The sequence below is a fragment of the Scyliorhinus torazame genome, chromosome 3, assembly GCF_047496885.1.
Source record: "Scyliorhinus torazame isolate Kashiwa2021f chromosome 3, sScyTor2.1, whole genome shotgun sequence".
NCBI classification, from domain to species: Eukaryota; Metazoa; Chordata; class Chondrichthyes; order Carcharhiniformes; family Scyliorhinidae; genus Scyliorhinus; species Scyliorhinus torazame.
Genome location: NC_092709.1, coordinates 358,012,756 through 358,036,285, shown reverse-complemented (window position 1 = coordinate 358,036,285; position 23,530 = coordinate 358,012,756). Strand labels below are relative to the sequence as shown.

The 23,530-nt window shown below is 57.5% G+C and overlaps 1 protein-coding gene across 1 annotated transcript in view; it reads right to left on the bottom strand.

The window, feature by feature from the left end:
• Positions 1-23,530, bottom strand: part of LOC140409438 (disintegrin and metalloproteinase domain-containing protein 9-like) — a 956,416-nt gene that overhangs the window by 595,936 nt on the left and 336,950 nt on the right. The window contains exon 13 of the mRNA XM_072497871.1: positions 4,461-4,653. Coding sequence (XP_072353972.1) covers positions 4,461-4,653 — 193 coding nt within the window. The remainder of the gene's footprint in view (positions 1-4,460; positions 4,654-23,530) is intronic.

Below are 23,530 nucleotides of genomic sequence, written 5' to 3'. Positions count from 1 at the left end.
CCAGAGCTATGTCAGATGCATCGCTCTTGACCTGTAAAGGGAGGGACTCGTCGATGGCGTGCATCGTGGCCTTTGCAATGTGTCTGAAGGCCTGGCGGGCCTCTATCGACAGGGGTAAAGCTGTGGATTGGATCATGGGAAGTGCCTTGTCCGCATAGTTGGTCAGCCACTGGGCGTAGTAGCTGAAAAACCCTAGGCAGCGCTTCAGGGCCTTGGAGCAGTGAGGGACGGGAACTCCATAAGGGGGTGCATGCGTTCAGGGTCGAGGCTTATAACTCCATTTCGCACTACGTAGCTGAGGATGGCTAGGCGGTCGGTGCTAAACACGCATTTATCCTTGTTGTATGTAAGGTAAAGGATTTTTGCGGTCTGGAGAAATTTTCGGAGGTTGGTGTCGTGGTCCTGCTGGTCATGGCCGCAGATGGTGACATTATCGAGATACGGGAATGTTGCCCGTAAACCGTACCGGTCAACCATTCGGTCCATCTCGCGCTGGAAGACCGAGTCCCCGTTGGTGGCACCGAAGGGAACCCTTAAGAAGTGATAGAGCCACCCATCTGCCTCGAAGGCAGTGTATTTGCGATCACTAGTGCGGATGGGGAGCTGGTGGTAGGCAGACTTGAGATCCACCGTGGAGAAGACCTTATAATGCGCGATCGTCTTTACCAGGTCGGATATGCGGGGGAGAGGGTGCGCACCCAGCTGCGTAAACCTGTTGATGGTCTGACAGTAGTCGATGACAATCCTATGCTTATCCCCGGTCTTTACCACGACTACTTGAGTTCTCCAGGGGCTGTTACTGGCTTCAATGATCCCTTCCCTCAGTAGCCTTTGGACCTCTGACCTAATAAAGATCCGCTCCTGGGCTCCTGGTGGCGACGGGTTTGCAAACCGGGGTGAGGTTCGCAAACAGGGAAGGCGGGTCGACCTTAAGGGTCGCGAGGCCGCAGACAGTAAGGGGGGTATAGGGCCGCCGAATTTGAAGGTTAGACTTGGGAGGCTACACTGGAAGTCTAAACCCAGGAGTGTAGCCGCGCAGAAGTGGGGAAGGACGTAGAGACGGAAATTTTTGAACTCCCTTCCCTGGACTGTGAGGTTTGCTACACAGAACCCCTTTATCTCCACTGAGTGGGAACCGGAGGCCAGGGAGATTTTTTGATTAACGGGGTGGATGAGGAGAGAACACCGCCTTACCGTGTCAGGGTGCATGAAGCTCTCCGTGCTCCCAGAGGCGATTAGGCAGGACGTCTCGTGCCCGTTGATGAATACGGTCATTGTAGCAGTTGAGAGTGTTCGAGGCCGGGACTGATCCAGGGTCACCGAGACTAATCGCAGCAGTTGAGAGTTCTCTTCGGGCAGTGCGTGGTCAGCCGAGCAGGGGTCCTGGGGGTTCATCCAAGATGGCGTCTCCCATTGGTCGCACATGGCTGGGTGTGCACAAAATGGCGGCGCCCATCCCCCCAACGTGGCGTCCGCGGAACAAGATGGCGGCGCCTGGGTACCACACGTGGCCCTGGAATAGGAAGATGGCGGCGACCGCTGGCCGCACGGGGACTGTGGAGACGTTTGTCGTTGCAGTCCACATTCCCCGCCGGAGACCGCGGAAACCGAACGGGCCTGACATACCCCACAAAATGGCCCTTTTTGCCGTATCCCTGGCAGGTGGATGCGCGGGCCGGACAACGCTGGCGGGGGTGCCTGGCCTAACCGCAAAAGTAGCAGTGGGGACTCCCGAGGGTTTCCAGGCCGCCTTGCAGCGCAGGCCTGTGGGGGGATGGGGGAAGTCTCGGGGTCGGCCGCCGAGGTGTTCCACTCTGCCCAGGGGGCTGCCGCACGGTCGGGAACGTAAGCGCGGGCGTTCCTGGAGGCCACATCCAGGGAGCCTGCAAGAGCCCGTGCCTCCCTGAGACCCAGAGTGTCTTTTTCTAACAGTCACTGGCGTATTTGTGAGGATAGCATACCTGCCACGAAAGTGCCCCTGTCTAAGAGTTCAGTGTGTTCGCTCGCTGAAACTTGTGGGCAGCTGCATTTTCTCCCCGACACCAGGAGTGGGCGGTAGAATTCTTCCAGCGATTCCCCAGGGGTTTGTTGCCTTGTTGCAAGCAGGTGCCGGGCGTAGACCTGGTTTACCGGGCAAACATAATGTCCTTTTAGCAGCTCGATTGCTGCATCGAAGTCTTCTGCTTCCTCGGTGAGGGTGTAAATCTCCGGGCTCACCCTTGAGTGCAGGACTTGCAGTTTCTGCGCCCCCGTGGGTTTGTTGTTGGCCGTCCCGAGATACCCTTTAAAGCACGCCAGCCAGTGCTTGAAGATTGCCGCTGAGTTCGCCGCGTGGGGGCTGAGTTGCAGACACTCCGGCTTGATTCGGAGCTCCATCCTTTCTTCTTAAAAAAAAACTAGCTTATTAAATTGATGCACGATCAATGACCACTGAAGCAATAATTAGCTAGATGTTTCCCCCAGCAGCTCAGGTACAGAATGAAGGCTGCTGGGGCGGCACGGGCTCTTATACCCCGCCTAGCAGGGCGGAGCTACCATATAACCTAACCAATAGAAAGCATACAGTTTCCACCAATGGTGCTCCAGCCTATCAGATACCGAAATACCCATAATACCACAGCCGCACATAAATATGACTCCTCGTTCGGTCCCACAGCCAAAGACGCGCAACCAAGGTGAAAGAGCAGGCACCTCCTCCACCGCCTCCCACCGACAGGCCCCCTCCTCCGCCACCTCCCTCCGACAGTCCTCATCCCCCTCCACTTCCCTCCGACAGGCCCCCTCCTCCTCGTCCACCTCCCTCCGATAGGCCCCCTCCTCCTCCTCAACAACCACCGACAGGCCCCCTCCTCCACCTCCTCCTCCTCCACCTCCGCCACATCCCTCCGACAGATCCACTCCTCCTCCTCAACCTCCCTCTGACAGGCCCCCTCCTCCTCCACCTCCCTCCGACAGGCCCCTCCTCCTCCACCTCCCTATGACAGGCCCCCTCCTCCTCCACTTCCCTCCGACAGGCCCCCTCCTCCTCCACCTCCCTCCGACAGGCCCCCTCCTCCACCTCCCTCCGACAGGCCCCCTCCTCCTCCACCTCCCTCCGACAGCCCCACCCTCCTCCACCACCCTCCGATAGGCCCCCTCCTCCTCCTCAACAACCACCGACAGGCCCCCTCCTCCACCTCCGCCACATCCCTCCGACAGATCCACTCCTCCTCAACCTCCCTCCGACAGGCCCCCTCCTCCTCCACCTCCCTCCGACAGGCCCCTCCTCCTCCACTTCCCTCCGACAGGCCCACTCCTCCTCCTCCTCCTCCACCTCCCCCGACAGGCCCCCTCCTCCTCCACTTCCCTCCGACAGGCCCCCTCCTCCTCCTCCTCCACCTCCCCCCGACAGGCCCCCTCCTCCTCCACCTCCCTCCGACAGGCCCCCTCCTCCTCCACCTCCCTCCGACAGGCCCCCTCCTCCTCCACCTCCCTCCGACAGGCCCCCTCCTCCTCCACCTCCCTCCGACAGGCCCCCTCCTCCTCCACCTCCCCCGACAGGCCCCCTCCTCCTCCACCTCCCCCGACAGGCCCCCACCTCCTCCTCCACCTCCCTCCGACAGGCCCCCTCCTCCTCCACCTCCCTCCGACAGGCCCCCTCCTCCTCCACCACCTCCCTACGACAGGCCCCCTCCTCCACCACCTCCCTACGACAGGCCCCCTCCTCCTCCCCCACCTCCTCCACCTCCCACCAACAGGCCTCCTCCTCCTCCACCTCCCCCCCGACAGGCACCCACCTCCTCCACCACCTCCCTACGACAGGCCCCCTCCTCCTCCACCTCCCTCCGACCGGCCCCCTCCTCCCCCTCCACCTCCCTCCGACAGGCCCACTCCTCCTCCACCTCCCTCCGACAGGCCCCCTCCTCCTCCACCTCCCTCCGACAGGCCCCCTCCTCCTCCACCTCCCTCCGACAGGCCGCCTCCTCCTCCACCTCCCTGCAACCGGCCCCCTCCTCCTCCACATCCCTCCGACAGGCCCCCCTCCTCCTCCACCTCCCTCCAACAAGCCCCCTCCTCCTCCTCCACCTCCTCCGATGTGTCTTCGGATGATGGCGAACGTTAACATCAGGACGAGAGTTACCGGGATTGACCTGTGAGCTTCCCGTGAGCCGTGAGGAATATGAGTGTGCCCCCCTTAGGGGAGTGATGGACTCCAACAGAAAAGCCAGATGGGAGCTGAGCGCGATTTGCCCCGGACGGGACCTGGAGTCGACGGTGTCTGTAGTTTAATTTGTAATAAGATAAGTTTCTTTATGCCTCTCATTTTGGACAAAGTGCAAGAGAAAATGTGCAAGACAAAGTGTGTGAGCCCTTAATGTCGACATTCAGAATCAAGAATTATGGGGGTTTTGGTGCTCAGGCCCAATGAATTGCGTGCAGACGCGTGCTCGGAGTGTCGCTGTGCAATGCCCTGTACTCACCGACGCCCCAGAACTCCTCGCACTGGTTAGTGAGTTTTGGGCACAGGCCCATGTAACAGACACTTAAACCGCTGCAAATTCTGCCATGTTTCGTGAAGGTGTTGTCAGGGCAATGCGGAGAATTTCCTGAGCAGTACTCCAGCAAGTCGCATTCTCCGGCTAACGGTCGACAAATTGTTCCTGCTGGAAGAAACTGGCACACAAAAAGGAGCAAGTGAGATGCAGTGAATTTTAGTGGGACAAAGTTCCGAGCAGGTGGGGGAATGAAATCAACCCACCAACGCCCAGGTGCATTGTGGGTCATGGGAATGTGCATCCCTGGCTCGGGAATTTGTAAGGGTGGACCTTGGCGATTTTTCACTTTCACAAGTGTGGCCGTGGGCAGAGAGAAGCCGGTTGAACGTCGGCCAGCTTTCCCCGCCAAACTCTCAAACACTTTGGAAAAGCAATGGAGGGGCAGCTCTGAATGAGCCCGCTTGCCTGCCCCCTGCCCCCCTCCCCAATATCGCCAGAAACCTCAACTCCTGGAGATTGCACCACCCATTTTTATAGAAATGTTTTTTTCAAAAGGACCCTGCCCCGGAAATATGAGACCCCGCCCCATTTCCCCGCTATCCATCCGCTAGGGACACTGCTGGTCTCTTACCCCAAGGGACCCTCCCCAACCCAAGCTTTCCCACCAGAAGCGTCCAACCACCCCTCACCCAGTGTCATAATATACACCAGTATATCATGGTGCAGACATACACTGATGGACACACAGCAAGACTAATCAACACACACAACACCGCAGCCAATCACCAGTTAGAGAACACGCACTATAAAGACAGGGGGCATCAGAGTTCACGATCATTGGAGCTGCAGCTTCCTAGTAGGACAGAGCTCACAGCCTGCAACACAGACATTCACCATGTGCTGAGTGCATCGACTGGTTAGGACAAGGCAAAGGTCTTTAGTTAAAGCTAGTATCGTATTTCCCCACAGTTCAAGTACGTTTAAAAGTTAACCTTTTGATAAAATAGTGTTGCACTACTTCAAGTGTTGGTGACCTGTATGTGATCCAGAACACCCAACGCATCACCCAGTACTGCCCCCTCTCCTCCATCCCCCAGGGAACATCCCCACACTGAAACTCCCACACTCCACAGGCCATACCTACCTGTGCACCCCAGCCCTGCCCCCCTCCCCCCCACAAACATTCGCCCCCCTCCCCACCCTGCAGAACCTCCACCATCCCAAACCTCCCAAAGAACGCCCCAACCAGCACGTCCACGGCAGTGCCTGAGTACGCCGCCGGCATCCCCCCCCCCCGGCACACCCCCTCCCCCACGGAAGTCTCCCCCAACAAACACCCCCCCGGCACTCCCACCCCCCTCACCCCACATGGCACAACCACCCCCAGCAATCCCCACCCCCGGTACCCCCCCTCTCCCCGGCACTCTCCCCCAACAAACCACCCCCCCCCTCGGGACTCCCCCCCTCACCCCAAACGGCACCACCACCCCCAGCAAACCCCCCCTCACCACCTCACCCGGCACTCCCCCCTCCCCCCCGGCACTCTCCCCCAACAAACCCCCCCTACCTCCCCATGGCACTCCCCCCCTCGCCCCACATGGCACCATCACCCCCAGCAAGCCCCCCCAGCAGCCCCATTCCCCCAGGCACTCTGTGAGTGGGGGAGAGTGTGGTCTGTGATGCTCGATCAATAACTCCAGAAGCGAGATCGGAGACAATTGAAGGCGTTATTACACTCGATGTTTCCCCCAGCAGCGCAGGTACAGAAGGCAGCTGCTGGGGCGACACGGGCTCTTATACCCCGCCTTGCTGGGCGGAGCCAGCAGACAGGCTTAACCAACGAGAACAGAGTCCCTTCTACACCAATGGTCTTCCGACATTACAGAGTACCGTAATACCTCTAATACTGACTACCACATTCACCCCCTGTTAAAAATAAGTCCGGCGGGGGTGGTGGCTCTGGCGGGGGTGGTGGCCTCGCGTTCCAGAGTGGTAGAAGTAAAGGTTATGAAGGTACCTGGTATACTTCCGTGCAGTGTTTCGCCTCATTCCATTGCAACTATTTGCAAAGTGTATTTACATTTCAGAATGAAGCAATTAGTCGGTCGGGGGCCCTGGTCGTCCTCTGCGATCGTCGTACCTTTGGTGGTGACGCAGGCAGCGGCCCGGACATCTGTGGCTCCGGGAGTGTGGCTTTGGCTTCTTCGGCAGCTGCTTCATCAGGAGGCTCGTTTAGCCTCCCGGGACGATACAAGATCTCATAGTTGTAGGTGGAGAGATCGATCCTCCACTGTAAGATCTTATCGTTCTGTATCTTGCCCCGCTGTGCATTATCGAACATGAAAGCAACCGACCGTTGGTCAGTGAGGAGAGTGAATCTCCTGCCGGCCAGGTAATGCCTCCAATGCCGCACAGTTTCTACTATGGCCTGAGCCTCCTTTTCAACGGAGGAATGACGGATTTTTGAGGCATGGAGGGTGCGTGAGAAGAAGGCCACGGGCCTGCTCGCTTGGTTGAGGGTGGCCGCCAGAGCTACTTCGGACGCGTCGCTCTCGACCTGGAAGGGGAGGGACTCGTCGATGGTGTGCATCGTGGCCTTTGCAATGTCTGCTTTGATGCGGCTGAAGGCAAGGCGGGCCTCTGCCGACAGGGGAAAAACCGTGGATTGGATGAGCGGGCAGGCCTTGTCTGCGTAGTTGGGGACCCACTGGACATAATAAGAGAAAAACTCTAGGCAGCGTTTCAGGGCCTTGGAGCAGTGAGGGTGGGGGAACTCCATAAGGGGGCGCATGCATTCACGGTCTGGGTCTATAACTCCATTTTGCACTACGTAGCCGAGGATGGCTAGGCGGTCGGTGCTGAACACGCATTTATCCTTGTTATATGTGAGGTTAAGGATTTTTGCGGTCTGGAGGAATTTTCGGTGTCGTGGTCCTGCTGGTCATGGCCGCAGATGGTGACATTATCGAGATACGGGAATGTTGTCCGTAAACGGTACCGGTTAACCATTCGGTCCATCTCGCGCTGGAAGACCGAGACCCCATTAGTGACACCGAAGGGAACCCTTAGGAAGTGGTAGAGCCGCCCATCTGCTTCGAAAGCAGAGAATTTGTGGTCGCTAGGGCGGATTGGGAGCTGGTGGTAGGCAGACTTTAGATCCACCGTGGAAAAGACCTTGTAACGCGCGATCGTCTTTACCAGGTCGGATATGCGGGGGAGAGGGTACGCGTCCAGCTGCGTAAACCTGTTGATGGCCTGACTGTAGTCAATGACCATCCTATGCTTATCCCCGGTCTTTACAATCATAGAATTGACAGTGCAGAAGGAGGCCATTCGGCCCATCGAGTCTGCACCGGCTCTTGGAAAGAGCACCCCACCCAAGGTCAACACCTCCACCCTATCCCCATAACCCAGTAACCCCACCCAACACTAAGGGCAATTTTGGACACTAAGGCCAATTTATCATTAGCCAATCCACCTAACCTGCACAACTTTGGACTGTGGGAGGAAACCGGAGGAAACCCACGCAGACACGGGGAGGATGTGCAGACTCCGCACAGACAGTGACCCAAGCCGGAATCGAACCTGGGACACTGCAGCTGTGAGCTCTCCAGGGGCTGTTGCTAGCCTCAATGACACCTTCCCACAGTAATCGCTGGACCTCCGACCTAATAAAGATCCGATCCTGGGCACTGTACCATCTGCTCCTGGTGGCGACGGGTTTGCCATCCAGGGTGAGGTTCGCAAACAGGGAAGGAGGATCGACCTTGAGGGTCGCGAGGCCGCAGACAGTGAGAATCAGCGGGATTCTACATCAGCGGGAATCTCCGTCAGCGGGAATCTCCGTCAGCGGGATTCTCCGTCAGTGGGATTCTCTGTCAGCGGGAATCTCTGTCAGTGGGATTGTCCGTCAGCGGGATTCTCCGTCAGCGGGATTCTCCGCAGGCGGGATTCTCCGTCAGCGGGGTCCTCCGTCAGTGGGATCATCTGTCAGTGGGATTCTCTGTCAGTGGGATTCTCCGTCAGCGGGATTCTCTGTCAGTGGGATTCTCCGTCAGCGGGATTCTCTGTCAGCGGGATTCTCTGTCAGTGGGATTCTCCGTCAGCGGGATTCTCTGTCAGTGGGATTCTCTGTCAGTGGGATTCTCCGTCAGCGGGATTCTCTGTCAGCGGGATTCTCTGTCAGCGGGATTCTCTGTCAGTGGGATTCTCCGTCAGCGGGATTCTCTGTCAGCGGGATTCTCTGTCAGCGGGATTCTCTGTCAGCGGGATTCTCCGTCAGCGGGATTCTCTGTCAGCGGGATTCTCTGTCAGCGGGGTTCTCTGTCAGCGGGATTCTCTGTCAGCGGGATTCTCCATCAGCGGGATTCTCCCCCCGCGGGGTTCTCTGTCAGCGGGATTCTCTGTCAGCGGGATTCTCCGTCAGTGGGATTCTCTGTCAGCGGGATTCTCTGTCAGCGGGATTCTCCGTCAGCGGGATCCTCTGTCAGCGCGATTCTCTGTCAGCGGGATTGTCCATCAGCGGGATTGTCCGTCAACGGAATTGTCCACCAGTGGGATTCTCTGTCAGCGGCATTCTCGGTCAGCGGGATCCTCTGTCAGCGGGATTCTCCATCAGCGGGATTCTCCATCAGCGGGATTCTCCATCGGCAGGATTCTCCATCAGCGGGATTCTCCATCGGCAGGATTCTCCATCAGCGGGATTCTCCATCAGCGGGATTCTCCATCAGCGGGATTACCCATCAGCGGGATTGTCCATCAGTGGGATTGTCCGTCAGCGGGATTGTCCGTCAGCGGGATTGTCCGTCAGTGGGATTGTCCATCAGCGGGAGTCTCCGTTTGCGGGATTCTCCGTCAGCGGGATTCTCCATCAGCGGGATTCTCTCTCAATGGGATTCTCTGTCAGCGGGATTCTCCGTCAATGGGATTCTCCGTCAGCGGGATTCTCTCTCAATGGGATTCTCCATCAGCGGGATTCTCTGTCAGCGGGATTCTCTGTCAGCGAGATTCTCGGTCAGCGAGATTCTCGGTCAGTGAGATTCTCTCAATGGAATTCTCTGTCAATGGGATTCACCGTCGGCGGGATTCTCTGTCAATGGGATTCTCCGTCAGCGGAATTCTCCGTCAGCGGGATTGTCATTCAGCAGGGTTCTCCGTCAGCGGGATTCTCCGTCAGCGGGATTCTCCGTCAGCGGGATTCTCCGTCAGCGGGATTCTCTGTCAGTGGGATTCTCTGTCGGCGGGATTCACCGTCAGCAGAATTCTCCATCAGCGGGATTCTCCGTCAGCGGGATTCTCCGTCAGCGGGATTCTCCCCCCGCGGGATTCTCTGCAGGCGGGATTCTTGGACAGTGGGATACTGGCCCCCCCCCCCCGCAGGATTCTCCGTCAGCAGGATTCTCCATCAGCAAGATTCTCCCTCAGCGGGATTCTCCGTCAGCGGGATTCTCGGACAGCGGGTTTTTCGGACAGCGGGATTTTCGGACAGCGGGATTCTCCCCCTGCGGGACTCTCTTTCGGCGGGATTGTCCATCGGCGGGATTCTCCATCAACGGCATTCTCTGTCAGCGGGATTCTCTGTCAGTGGAATTCTCCCCCCCCCCCCACAGGATTCTCTGTCAGTGGAATTCTCCCCCCCCCCCCCCACGGGATTCTCTGTCAGCGGAATTCTCCATCAGTGGGAATCTCTGACAGTGGAATTCTCTGTCAGCGGGATTCTCTGTCAGCGGGATTTCGGTCAGTGAGATTCTCTGTCAATGGGATTCTCTGTCAGCGGGATTCTCTGTCAATGGGATTCTCTGTCAGTGGGATTCTCCGTCAATGGGATTCTCTGTCAGCGGGATTCTCTGTCAGCGGGATTCTCTGTCAGCGGGATTCTCTGTCAGCGGGATTCTCTCTCAATGGGATTCTCCATCAGCGGGATTCTCTGTCAGTGGGATTCTCTGTCTGCGAGATTCTCCATCAGCGGGATTCTCGGTCAGCGGGATTCTCTGTCAGCGGGATTCTCTGTCAGCGAGATTCTCGGTCAGCGAGATTCTCGGTCAGTGAGATTCTCTCAATGGAATTCTCTGTCAATGGGATTCACCGTCGGCGAGATTCTCTGTCAATGGGATTCTCCGTCAGCGGAATTCTCCGTCAGCGAGATTGTCATTCAGCAGGGTTCTCCGTCAGCGGGATTCTCCGTCAGCGGGATTCTCCCCCCGTGGGATCTCTGTCAGTGGGATTCTCCATCAGCGGGATTGTCAATCAGCAGGATTCTCCGTCAGTTGGATTCTCTGTCAGCGGGATTCTCCCCCCGCGGGATTCTCCCCCCGCGGGATTCTCTGTAGGCGGGATACTCACCCCGCGGTATTCTCCGTCCGCAGGATTCTCGGACCGCGGGATTCTCGCCCCCCCCCCCCCCCCCCCCCCCGCGGGATTCTCCGTCAGCAAGATTCTCCGTCAGTGGGATTCTCCGACAGCGGGATTCTCCCCCTGCGGGATTCTCTGTCAGCGGGATTCTCTGTCGGTGGGATTCTCCATCAACGGGATTCTCTGTCAGTGTGATTCTCTGTCAGCGGGATCCTCTGTCAGAGGAATCCTCCCCCCACTGGATTCTCTGTCGGCGGGATTGTCCATCAGCGGGATTGTCCGTCAACGGGATTGTCCATCAGCGGGATTCTCCATCAACGGGATTCTCTGTCAGTGTGATTCTCGGTCAGCGGGATCCTCTGTCGGCAGGATTCTCCATCAGCGGGATTCTCCATCAGCGGGATTTTCCATCGGCAGGATTCTCCATCAGCGGGATTCTCCATCAGCGGGATTCTCCATCAGCGGGATTACCCATCAGCGGGATTCTCCGTCAGCGGGAATCCCCGTCAGTGGGAATCCCCGTCAGCGGGATTCTCCGTCAGCGGGATTCTCTGTCAGTGGGATTTTGTGTCAGCGGGATTCCCTGTCAGTGGGATTCTCTGTCAGTGGGATTCTCTGTCAGCGCGATTCTCTGTCAGCGGGATTCTCTGTCAGTGGGATTCTCTGTCAGTGGGATTCCCTGTCAGTGGGATTCCCTGTCAGCGGGATTCTCTGTCAGTGGGATTCTCTGTCAGCGCGATTCTCTGTCAGCGGGATTCTCTGTCAGTGGGATTCCCTGTCAGCGGGATTCTCTGTCAGTGGGATTCTCTGTCAGCGCGATTCTCTGTCAGCGGGATTCTCTGTCAGTGGGATTCTCTGTCAGTGGGATTCTCTGTCAGCGGGATTCTCTGTCAGCGGGATTCTCCGTCAGCGGGATTCTCTGTCAGTGGGATTCTCTGTCAGCGCGATTCTCTGTCAGCGGGATTCTCTGTCAGTGGTAGTCCCTGTCAGCGGGATTCTCTGTCAGCGGGATTCTCCATCAGCGGGATTCTCCATCAGCGGGATTCTCTGTCAATGGGATCCTCTTTCAGCGGGATTCTCGGTCAGCGGGATTCTCTGTCAGTGGGATTCTCTGTCAGTGGAATTCTCTGTCAGCGGGAATCTCCATCAGCGGGATTCTCCATCAGCGGGATTCTCCCCCTCCCCCGTCGGATTCTCCATCAACGGGATTCTCCATTAGCGGGATTGTCCTCCCCCCCGCGAGATTCTCTGTCGGCGGAATTCTCCATCAGCGGGATTTCGGTCAGTGAGATTCTCTGTCAATGGGATTCTCTGTCAGCGGGATTCTCTGTCAGCGGGATTCTCTGTCAATGGGATTCTCTGTCAGTGGGATTCTCTGTCAGTGGGATTCTCCGTCAATGGGATTCTCCGTCAGCGGGATTCTCTCTCAATGGGATTCTCCATCAGCGGGATTCTCTGTCAGTGGGATTCTCCGTCAATGGGATTCTCCGTCAGCGGGATTCTCTCTCAATGGGATTCTCCATCAGCGGGATTCTCTGTCAGCGAGATTCTCTGTCAGCGAGATTCTCGGTCAGCGAGATTCTCGGTCAGCGAGATTCTCTCAATGGAATTCTCTGTCAATGGGATTCACCGTCGGCGGGATTCTCTGTCAATGGGATTCTCCGTCAGCGGAATTCTCCGTCAGCGGGATTGTCATTCAGCAGGGTTCTCCGTCAGCGGGATTCTCCGTCAGCGGGATTCTCCCCCCGTGGGATCTCTGTCGGTGGGATTCTCCATCAGCGGGATTGTCAATCAGCAGGATTCTCCGTCAGTTGGATTCTCTGTCTGCGAGATTCTCCATCAGCGGGATTCTCGCTCAGTGAGATTCTCTGTCAATGGGATTCTCTGTCAGCGGGGTTCTCTGTCAGCGGGATTCTCTGTCAGCGGGATCCTCGGTCAGCGGGATTCTCTGTCAGCGGGATCCCCGGTCAGCGGGATTCTCTGTCAGCGGGATTCTCGGTCAGCGGGATTCTCTGTCGGCGGGATTCTCCATCAGCGGGATTCTCCCTCAGCGGGATTCTCCATCGGCAGGATTCTCCATCAGCGGGATTCTCCATCAGCGGGATTCTCCATCAGCGGGATTCTACATCAGCGGGAATCTCCGTCAGCGGGATTCTCCATCAGCGGGATTCCCTGTCAGTGGGATTCTCTGTCAGTGGGATTGTCCGTCAGCGGGATTCTCCGTCAGCGGGATTCTCTGTCAGTGGGATTCTCTGTCGGCGGGATTCACCGTCAGCAGAATTCTCCGTCAGCGGGATTCTCCGTCAGCGGGATTCTCCCCCCGCGGGATTCTCCCCCCGCGGGATTCTCTGCAGGCGGGATTCTCGGACAGTGGGATACTCGCCCCCCCCCCCCCCCCCCCCGCAGGATTCTCCGTCAGCAGGATTCTCCATCAGCAAGATTCTCCCTCAGCGGGATTCTCCGTCAGCGGGATTCCCGGACAGCGGGATTTTCGGACAGCGGGATTGTCCATCGGCGGGATTCTCCATCAACGGAATTCTCTGTCAGCGGGATTCTCTGTCAGTGGAATTCTCCCTCCCCCCACGGGATTCTCTGACAGTGGGATTGTCCATCAGCGGGATTGTCCGTCAACGGGATTGTCCATCAGTGGGATTGTCCGTCAGCGGGATTGTCCGTCAGCGGGATTGTCCATCAGCGGGATTGTCCATCAGCGGGATTCTCCGTCAGCGGGATTCTCCGTCAGCGGGATTCTCGGTCAGCGGGATCCACTGTCAGCGGGATTCTCCATTGGCAGGATTCTCCCTCAGCGGGATTCTCCATCAGCGGGATTCTCCATAAGCGGGATTACCCGTCAGCGGGATTACCCGTCAGCGGGATTCTCGGACAGCGGGATTCTCTGTCAGCGGGATCCTCTGTCGGCGGGATCCTCTGTCAGTGGGATTCTCTGACAGTGGGATTCTCGGTCAGCGGGATTCTCTGTCAGCGGGATCCTCTGTCAGTGGGATTCTCTGTCAGTGGGATTCTCTGTCAGTGGGATTCTATGTCAGCGGGATTCTCTGTCAGCGGGATTCTCCATCAGCGGGATTCTCCATCAGCGGGATTCTCTGTCAATGGGATTCTCTGTCAGCGGGATTCTCTGTCAATGGGATTCTCTGTCAGCGGGATTCTCTGTGAGCGGGATCCTCGGTCAGCGGGATTATCTGTCAGCGGGATTCTCCATCAGCGGGATTCTCTGTCAGCGGGATTCTCTGTCAGTGGGATTCTATGTCAGCGGGATTCTCTGTCAGAGGGATTCTCTGTCAGCGGGATTCTCTGTCAGAGGGATTCTCTGTCAGAGGGATTCTCTGTCAGAGGGATTCTCTGTCAGAGGGATTCTCTGTCAGAGGGATTCTCTGTCAGCGGGATTCTCCATCAGCGGGATTCTCCATCAGCGGGATTCTCTGTCAATGGGATTCTCTGTCAGCGGGATTCTCTGTCAATGGGATTCTCTGTCAGCGGGATTCTCTGTGAGCGGGATCCTCGGTCAGCGGGATTATCTGTCAGCGGGATTCTCCATCAGCGGGATTCTCGCTCAGTGAGATTCTCTGTCAATGGGATTCTCTGTCAGCGGGGTTCTCTGTCAGCGGGATTCTCTGTCAGCGGGATCCTCGGTCAGCGGGATTCTCTGTCAGCGGGATCCTCGGTCAGCGGGATTCTCTGTCAGCGGGATTCTCGGTCAGCGGGATTCTCTGTCAGCGGGATCCTCGGTCAGCGGAATCCTCGGTCAGCGGGATCCTCTGGCAGCGGGATTCTCCATCAGCGGGATTCTCTGTCATCGGGATTCTCGGTCAGCGGGATCCTCTGGCAGCGGGATTCTCTGTCATCGGGATTCTCTGTCAGCGGGATCCTCGGTCAGCGGGATCCTCTGGCAGCGGGATTGTCCATCAGCGGGATTCTCCATCAGCGGGATTCTACATCAGCGGGAATCTCCGTCAGCGGGATTCTACATCAGCGGGATTCTCCATCAGCGGGCTTCTCCATCAGCGGGATTCTACATCAGCGGGAATCTCCGTCAGCGGGATTCTCCATCAGCGGGATTCCCTGTCAGTGGGATTCTCTGTCAGTGGGATTGTCCGTCAGCGGGATTCTCCGTCAGCGGGATTCTCCGTCAGCGGGATTCTCCGTCAGCGGGATTTTCTGTCAGTGGGATTCTCTGTCAGTGGGATCATCTGTCAGTGGGATTCTCTGTCGGTGGGATTCTCCATCAACGGGATTCTCTGTCAGTGCGATTCTCCATCAGCGGGGTTCTCTGTCAGCGGGATCCTCTGTCAGCGGGATCCTCTGTCAGCGGGATCTTCTGTCAGCGGGATCCTGTCAGCGGGGTTCTCTGTCAGCGGGATCCTCTGACAGCGGGATTCTCTGTCGGTGGGATTCTCCATCAACGGGATTCTCTGTCAGTGCGATTCTCCGTCAGCGGGATTCGCAATCAGAGGGATTCCCTGTCAGTGGGATTCTCTGTCAGTGGGATTGTCCGTCAGCGGGATTCTCCGTCAGCGGGATTCTCCGTCAGCGGGATTCTCTGTCGGTGGGATTCTCCGTCAGCGGGATTCTCCATCAACGGGATTCTCTGTCAGTGCGATTCTCTGTCAGCGGGATTCTCTGTCAGCGGAATCCTCCCCCCACTGGATTCTCTGTCGGCGGGATACTCCATCAGCGGGAATCTCTGTCAGTGGGATTGTCCATCAGCGGGATTGTCCATCAGCGGGATTGTCCGTCAACGGGATTGTCCACCAGTGGGATTCTCTGTCAGCGGGATTCTCTGTCGGCGGGATCCTCTGTCAGCGGGATTCTCCATCGGCAGGATTCTCCATCAGCGGGATTCTCCATCAGCGGGATTTTCCATCGGCAGGATTCTCCATCAGCGGGATTCTCCATCAGCGGGATGCTCCATCAGCGGGATTACCCATCAGCGGGATTCTCCGTCAGCGGGAATCCCCGTCAGCGGGAATCCCCGTCAGCGGGATTCTCCGTCAGCGGGATTCTCTGTCAGTGGGATTTTGTGTCAGCGGGATTCCCTGTCAGCGGGATTCTCTGTCAGTGGGATTCTCTGTCAGCGCGATTCTCTGTCAGCGGGATTCTCTGTCAGCGGGATTCTCCATCAGCGGGATTCTCTGTCAATGGGATTCTCTGTCAGTGGGATTCTCTGTCAGCGGGGTTCTCTGTCAGCGGGATCCTCTGACAGTGGGATTCTCTGTCGGCGGGATCCTCTGTCGCCGGGGTTCTCTGTCAGCGGGATCCTCTGACAGTGGGATTCTCTGTCAGCGGGATTCTCTGTCAGTGGGATTCTCTGTCAGTGGGATTCTCTGTCAGTGGGATTCTCTGTCAGTGGGATTCTCTGTCAGTGGGATTCTCTGTCAGTGGGATTCTCTGTCAGCGGGAATCTCGATCAGCGGGTTTCTCCATCAGCGGGATTCTCCGTCAGCGGGATTCTCTCTCAATGGGATTCTCCACCAGCGGGATTCTCTGTCAGTGGGATTCTCTGTCAGCGAGATTCTCGGTCAGCGAGATTCTCGGTCAGTGAGATTCTCTCAATGGAATTCTCTGTCAATGGGATTCACCGTCGGCGGGATTCTCTGTCAATGGGATTCTCCGTCAGTGGAATTCTCCATCAGCGGGATTGTCATTCAGCAGGGTTCTCCGTCAGCGGGATTCTCCGTCAGCGGGATTCTCCCCCCGTGGGATCTCTGTCGGTGGGATTCTCCATCAGCAGGATTGTCAATCAGCAGGATTCTCCGTCAGCTGGATTCTCCGTCAGCGGGATTCTCCCCCCCGCGGGATTCTCTGTAGGCGGGATACTCACCCCGCGGTATTCTCCGTCCGCAGGATTCTCGGACCGCGGGATTCTCGCCCCCCCCCCGCGGGATTCTCGGACAGCGGGATTCTCTGTCAGCGGGATCCTCTGTCGGCGGGATCCTCTGTCAGTGGGATTCTCTGACAGTGGGATTCTCGGTCAGCGGGATTCTCTGTCAGCGGGATCCTCTGTCAGTGGGATTCTCTGTCAGTGGGATTCTCTGTCAGTGGGATTCTATGTCAGCGGGATTCTCTGTCAGCGGGATTCTCCATCAGCGGGATTCTCCATCAGCGGGATTCTCTGTCAATGGGATTCTCTGTCAGCGGGATTCTCTGTCAATGGGATTCTCTGTCAGCGGGATTCTCTGTGAGCGGGATCCTCGGTCAGCGGGATTATCTGTCAGCGGGATTCTCCATCAGCGGGATTCTCTGTCAGCGGGATTCTCTGTCAGTGGGATTCTATGTCAGCGGGATTCTCTGTCAGAGGGATTCTCTGTCAGCGGGATTCTCTGTCAGAGGGATTCTCTGTCAGAGGGATTCTCTGTCAGAGGGATTCTCTGTCAGAGGGATTCTCTGTCAGAGGGATTCTCTGTCAGCGGGATTCTCCATCAGCGGGATTCTCCATCAGCGGGATTCTCTGTCAATGGGATTCTCTGTCAGCGGGATTCTCTGTCAATGGGATTCTCTGTCAGCGGGATTCTCTGTGAGCGGGATCCTCGGTCAGCGGGATTATCTGTCAGCGGGATTCTCCATCAGCGGGATTCTCGCTCAGTGAGATTCTCTGTCAATGGGATTCTCTGTCAGCGGGGTTCTCTGTCAGCGGGATTCTCTGTCAGCGGGATCCTCGGTCAGCGGGATTCTCTGTCAGCGGGATCCTCGGTCAGCGGGATTCTCTGTCAGCGGGATTCTCGGTCAGCGGGATTCTCTGTCAGCGGGATCCTCGGTCAGCGGAATCCTCGGTCAGCGGGATCCTCTGGCAGCGGGATTCTCCATCAGCGGGATTCTCTGTCATCGGGATTCTCGGTCAGCGGGATCCTCTGGCAGCGGGATTCTCTGTCATCGGGATTCTCTGTCAGCGGGATCCTCGGTCAGCGGGATCCTCTGGCAGCGGGATTGTCCATCAGCGGGATTCTCCATCAGCGGGATTCTACATCAGCGGGAATCTCCGTCAGCGGGATTCTACATCAGCGGGATTCTCCATCAGCGGGCTTCTCCATCAGCGGGATTCTACATCAGCGGGAATCTCCGTCAGCGGGATTCTCCATCAGCGGGATTCCCTGTCAGTGGGATTCTCTGTCAGTGGGATTGTCCGTCAGCGGGATTCTCCGTCAGCGGGATTCTCCGTCAGCGGGATTCTCCGTCAGCGGGATTTTCTGTCAGTGGGATTCTCTGTCAGTGGGATCATCTGTCAGTGGGATTCTCTGTCGGTGGGATTCTCCATCAACGGGATTCTCTGTCAGTGCGATTCTCCATCAGCGGGGTTCTCTGTCAGCGGGATCCTCTGTCAGCGGGATCCTCTGTCAGCGGGATCTTCTGTCAGCGGGATCCTGTCAGCGGGGTTCTCTGTCAGCGGGATCCTCTGACAGCGGGATTCTCTGTCGGTGGGATTCTCCATCAACGGGATTCTCTGTCAGTGCGATTCTCCGTCAGCGGGATTCGCAATCAGAGGGATTCCCTGTCAGTGGGATTCTCTGTCAGTGGGATTGTCCGTCAGCGGGATTCTCCGTCAGCGGGATTCTCCGTCAGCGGGATTCTCTGTCGGTGGGATTCTCCGTCAGCGGGATTCTCCATCAACGGGATTCTCTGTCAGTGCGATTCTCTGTCAGCGGGATTCTCTGTCAGCGGAATCCTCCCCCCACTGGATTCTCTGTCGGCGGGATACTCCATCAGCGGGAATCTCTGTCAGTGGGATTGTCCATCAGCGGGATTGTCCATCAGCGGGATTGTCCGTCAACGGGATTGTCCACCAGTGGGATTCTCTGTCAGCGGGATTCTCTGTCGGCGGGATCCTCTGTCAGCGGGATTCTCCATCGGCAGGATTCTCCATCAGCGGGATTCTCCATCAGCGGGATTTTCCATCGGCAGGATTCTCCATCAGCGGGATTCTCCATCAGCGGGATGCTCCATCAGCGGGATTACCCATCAGCGGGATTCTCCGTCAGCGGGAATCCCCGTCAGCGGGAATCCCCGTCAGCGGGATTCTCCGTCAGCGGGATTCTCTGTCAGTGGGATTTTGTGTCAGCGGGATTCCCTGTCAGCGGGATTCTCTGTCAGTGGGATTCTCTGTCAGCGCGATTCTCTGTCAGCGGGATTCTCTGTCAGCGGGATTCTCCATCAGCGGGATTCTCTGTCAATGGGATTCTCTGTCAGTGGGATTCTCTGTCAGCGGGGTTCTCTGTCAGCGGGATCCTCTGACAGTGGGATTCTCTGTCGGCGGGATCCTCTGTCGCCGGGGTTCTCTGTCAGCGGGATCCTCTGACAGTGGGATTCTCTGTCAGCGGGATTCTCTGTCAGTGGGATTCTCTGTCAGTGGGATTCTCTGTCAGTGGGATTCTCTGTCAGTGGGATTCTCTGTCAGTGGGATTCTCTGTCAGTGGGATTCTCTGTCAGCGGGAATCTCGATCAGCGGGTTTCTCCATCAGCGGGATTCTCCGTCAGCGGGATTCTCTCTCAATGGGATTCTCCACCAGCGGGATTCTCTGTCAGTGGGATTCTCTGTCAGCGAGATTCTCGGTCAGCGAGATTCTCGGTCAGTGAGATTCTCTCAATGGAATTCTCTGTCAATGGGATTCACCGTCGGCGGGATTCTCTGTCAATGGGATTCTCCGTCAGTGGAATTCTCCATCAGCGGGATTGTCATTCAGCAGGGTTCTCCGTCAGCGGGATTCTCCGTCAGCGGGATTCTCCCCCCGTGGGATCTCTGTCGGTGGGATTCTCCATCAGCAGGATTGTCAATCAGCAGGATTCTCCGTCAGCTGGATTCTCCGTCAGCGGGATTCTCCCCCCCGCGGGATTCTCTGTAGGCGGGATACTCACCCCGCGGTATTCTCCGTCCGCAGGATTCTCGGACCGCGGGATTCTCGCCCCCCCCCCGCGGGATTCTCCGTCAGCAAGATTCTCCGTCAGCGGGATTCTCCGACAGCGGGATTCTCCCCCTGCGGGATTCTCTGTCAGTGCGATTCTCTGTCAGCGGAATCCTCCCCCCACTGGATTCTCTGTCGGCGGGATTCTCCATCAGCGGGAATCTCTGTCAGTGGGATTGTCCATCAGCGGGATTGTCCGTCAACGGGATTGTCCACCAGTGGGATTCTCTGTCAGCGGCATTCTCGGTCAGCGGGATCCTCTGTCAGCGGGATTGTCCGTCAGCGGGATTCTTCTTCGGCAGGATTCTCCATCAGCGGGATTCTCCATCAGCGGGATTTTCCATCGGCAGGATTCTCCATCAGCGGGATTCCCCATCAGCGGGATTCTCCATCAGCGGGATTACCCATCAGCGGGATTCTCCGTCAGCGGGAATCCCCGTCAGCGGGAATCCCCGTCAGCGGGATTCTCCGTCAGCGGGATTCTCTGTCAGTGGGATTTTGTGTCAGCGGGATTCCCTGTCAGCGGGATTCTCTGTCAGCGGGATTCTCTGTCAGCGCGATTCTCTGTCAGTGGGATTCTCTGTCAGCGCGATTCTCTGTCAGCGGGATTCTCTGTCAGTGGTAGTCCCTGTCAGCGGGATTCTCTGTCAGCGGGATTCTCCATCAGCGGGATTCTCCATCAGCGGGATTCTCTGTCAATGGGATTCTCTGTCAGCGGGATTCTCTGTCAATGGGATTCTCTGTCAGCGGGATTCACTGTGAGCGGGATCCTCGGTCAGCGGGATTATCTGTCAGCGGGATTCTCCATCAGCGGGATTCTCGCTCAGTGAGATTCTCTGTCAATGGGGTTCTCTGTCAGCGGGATCCTCGGTCAGCGGGATTCTCTGTCAGCAGGATCCTCGGTCAGCGGGATTCTCTGTCAGCGGGATTCTCGGTCAGCGGGATTCTCTGTCAGCGGGATCCTCGGTCAGCGGGATTCTCTGTCAGCGGGATTCTCGGTCAGCGGGATTCTCTGTCAGCGGGATCCTCGGTCAGCGGGATTCTCCATCAGCGGGATTCTCGCTCAGTGAGATTCTCTGTCAATGGGGTTCTCTGTCAGCGGGATCCTCGGTCAGCGGGATTCTCTGTCAGCGGGATCCTCGGTCAGCGGGATTCTCTGTCAGCGGGATTCTCGGTCAGCGGGATTCTCTGTCAGCGGGATCCTCGGTCAGCGGGATTCTCTGTCAGCGGGATTCTCTGTCAGCGGGATCCTCGGTCAGCGGGATCCTCTGGCAGCGGGATTCTCCATCAGCGGGATTCTCTGTCAGTGGGATTCTCTGTCAGCGGGATTCTCTGTCAGCGGGATCCTCGGTCAGCGGGATCCTCTGGCAGCGGGATTCTCCATCAGCGGGATTCTCTGTCAGTGGGATTCTCTGTCAGTGGGATTCTCTGTCAGCGGGATTCTCCGTCAGCGGGTTTCTCCGTCAGCGGGATTCTCCGTCAGCGGGATTCTCCGTCAGCGGGATTCTCCCCCCGCGGGATTCTCTGCAGGCGGGATTCTCGGACAGTAGGATACTCGCCCCCCCCCCCCCCCGCCCCCCCCCCCCGCAGGATTCTCCGTCAGCAGGATTCTCCATCAGCAAGATTCTCCCTCAGCGGGATTCTCCGTCAGCGGGATTCCCGGACAGCGGGATTTTCGGACAGCGGGATTCTCCCCCTGCGGGACTCTCTTTCGGCGGGATTGTCCATCGGCGGGATTCTCCATCAACGGAATTCTCTGTCAGCGGGATTCTCTGTCAGTGGAATTCTCCCCCCCCCCCACGGGATTCTCTGTCAGCGGAATTCTCCATCAGTGGGAATCTCTGACAGTGGGATTGTCCATCAGTGGGATTCTCCGTCAGCGGGATTCTCTGTCAGCGCGATTCTCTGTCAGTGGGATTCTCCGTCAGTGGGATTCTCTGTCAGCGCGATTCTCTGTCAGTGGGATTCTCTGTGGGTGGAATTCTCCGTCAGCGGAATTCTCCGTCAGCGGGATTCTCCGTCAGCGGGATCCACTGTCAGCGGGATTCTCCATTGGCAGGATTCTCCCTCAGGGGGATTCTCCATCAGCGGGATTCTCCATAAGCAGGATTACCCGTCAGCGGGCTTACCCGTCAGCGGGAGTCTCCATCAGCGGGATTCTACATCAGCGGGAATCTCCGTCAGCGGGATTCTCCATAAGCAGGATTACCCGTCAGCGGGCTTACCCGTCAGCGGGAGTCTCCATCAGCGGGATTCTACATCAGCGGGAATCGCCGTCAGTGGGATTCTCTGTCAGCGGGATTCTCTGTCGGCGGGATTGTCCATCAGCGGGATTCTCTGTCAGCGGGATTCTCTGTTGGCGGGATTCTCCGTCAGCGGGATTCTCTGTCAGCGGGATTCTCTGTCAGAGGGATTCTCCGTCAGTGGGATTCTCTGTCGGTGGGATTGTCCATCAGCGGGATTCTCTGTCAGCGGGATTCTCTGTCAGTGGGATTCTCTGTCAGAGGGATTCTCTGTCAGCGGGATTCTCTGTCAGAGGGATTCTCCGTCAGTGGGATTCTCCGTCAGTGGGATTCTCTGTCAGCGGGATTCTCTGTCGGTGGGATTCTCTGTCAGTGGGATTCTCTGTCAGCGGGATTCTCTGTCAGCAGGATTCTCCGTCAGCGGGATTCTCTGTCAGCGGGATTCTCCGTCAGCGGGGTTCTCTGTCAGCGGGATTCTCCATCAGCGGGATTCTCCATCAGCGGGATTGTCCGTCAGCGGGATTGTCCATCAGCGGGATTCTCCGTCAGCGGGATTCTCCGTCAGCGGGATTCTCCATCAGCGGGATTCTCCATCGGCAGGATTCTCCATCAGCGGGATTCTCCATCGGCAGGATTCTCCATCAGCGGGATTGTCCATCAGCGGGGTTCTCCGTCAGCGGGATTGTCCATCAGCGGGATTCTCCATCAGCGGGATTGTCCGTCAGCGGGATTGTCCATCAGCGGGATTCTCCGTCAGCGGGATTCTCTGTCAGCGGGATTCTCCATCAGCGGGATTTTCCGTCAGCGGGATTCTCCATCAGCGGGATTCTCCATCAGCGGGATACTCCCCCACGGGATTCTCTGTTGGCGGGATTCTCCGTCAGTGGGATTCTACCCCCACGGGATTCTCTGTCGGCGGGATACTTGGTCAGCGGGATTCTCCCCCCGCGGGATTCTCTGTTGACGGGATACTCCATCAGCGGGTTTCTCAGTCAGCGGGATTCTCCACCCGCGTGATTCTCTGTTGGAAGGAGTCTCCGTCAGCGGGATACTCCCCCCACTGGATTCTCAGTCGGCGGGATTCTCCCCCCGCGGGATTCTCGGTCGGCGGGATTCTCCCCACCGCGGGATTCTCAGTCGGCGGGATTCTCCCCCCGCGGGATTCTCTGTCAGTGGGATTCTCTGTCAGCGGGATTCTCCATCAGTGGGATTCTCCATCAGCGGGATTCTCCTCCCCGCGGGATTCTCTGTAGGCGGGATTCTCACCCCACGGTATTCTCCATCCGCGGGATTCTCCGTCAGCGGGATTCTCGGACAGCGGGATTCTCCCCCCCCCGCGGGATTCTCTGTCGGCGGGTTTGTCCATCGGCGGGATTCTCCGTCACCAAGATTCTCCGTCAGCGGGATTCTCTGTCTGCGGTATTTTTTTTCAGCGGGATTCTCCCCACACGGCATTCTCCATCAGCGGGATTCTCCATCAGCGGGATTCTCTGTCAGCGGGATTCTCTGTGAGCGGGATTCTCCTTCGGCAGGATTCTCCATCAGCGGG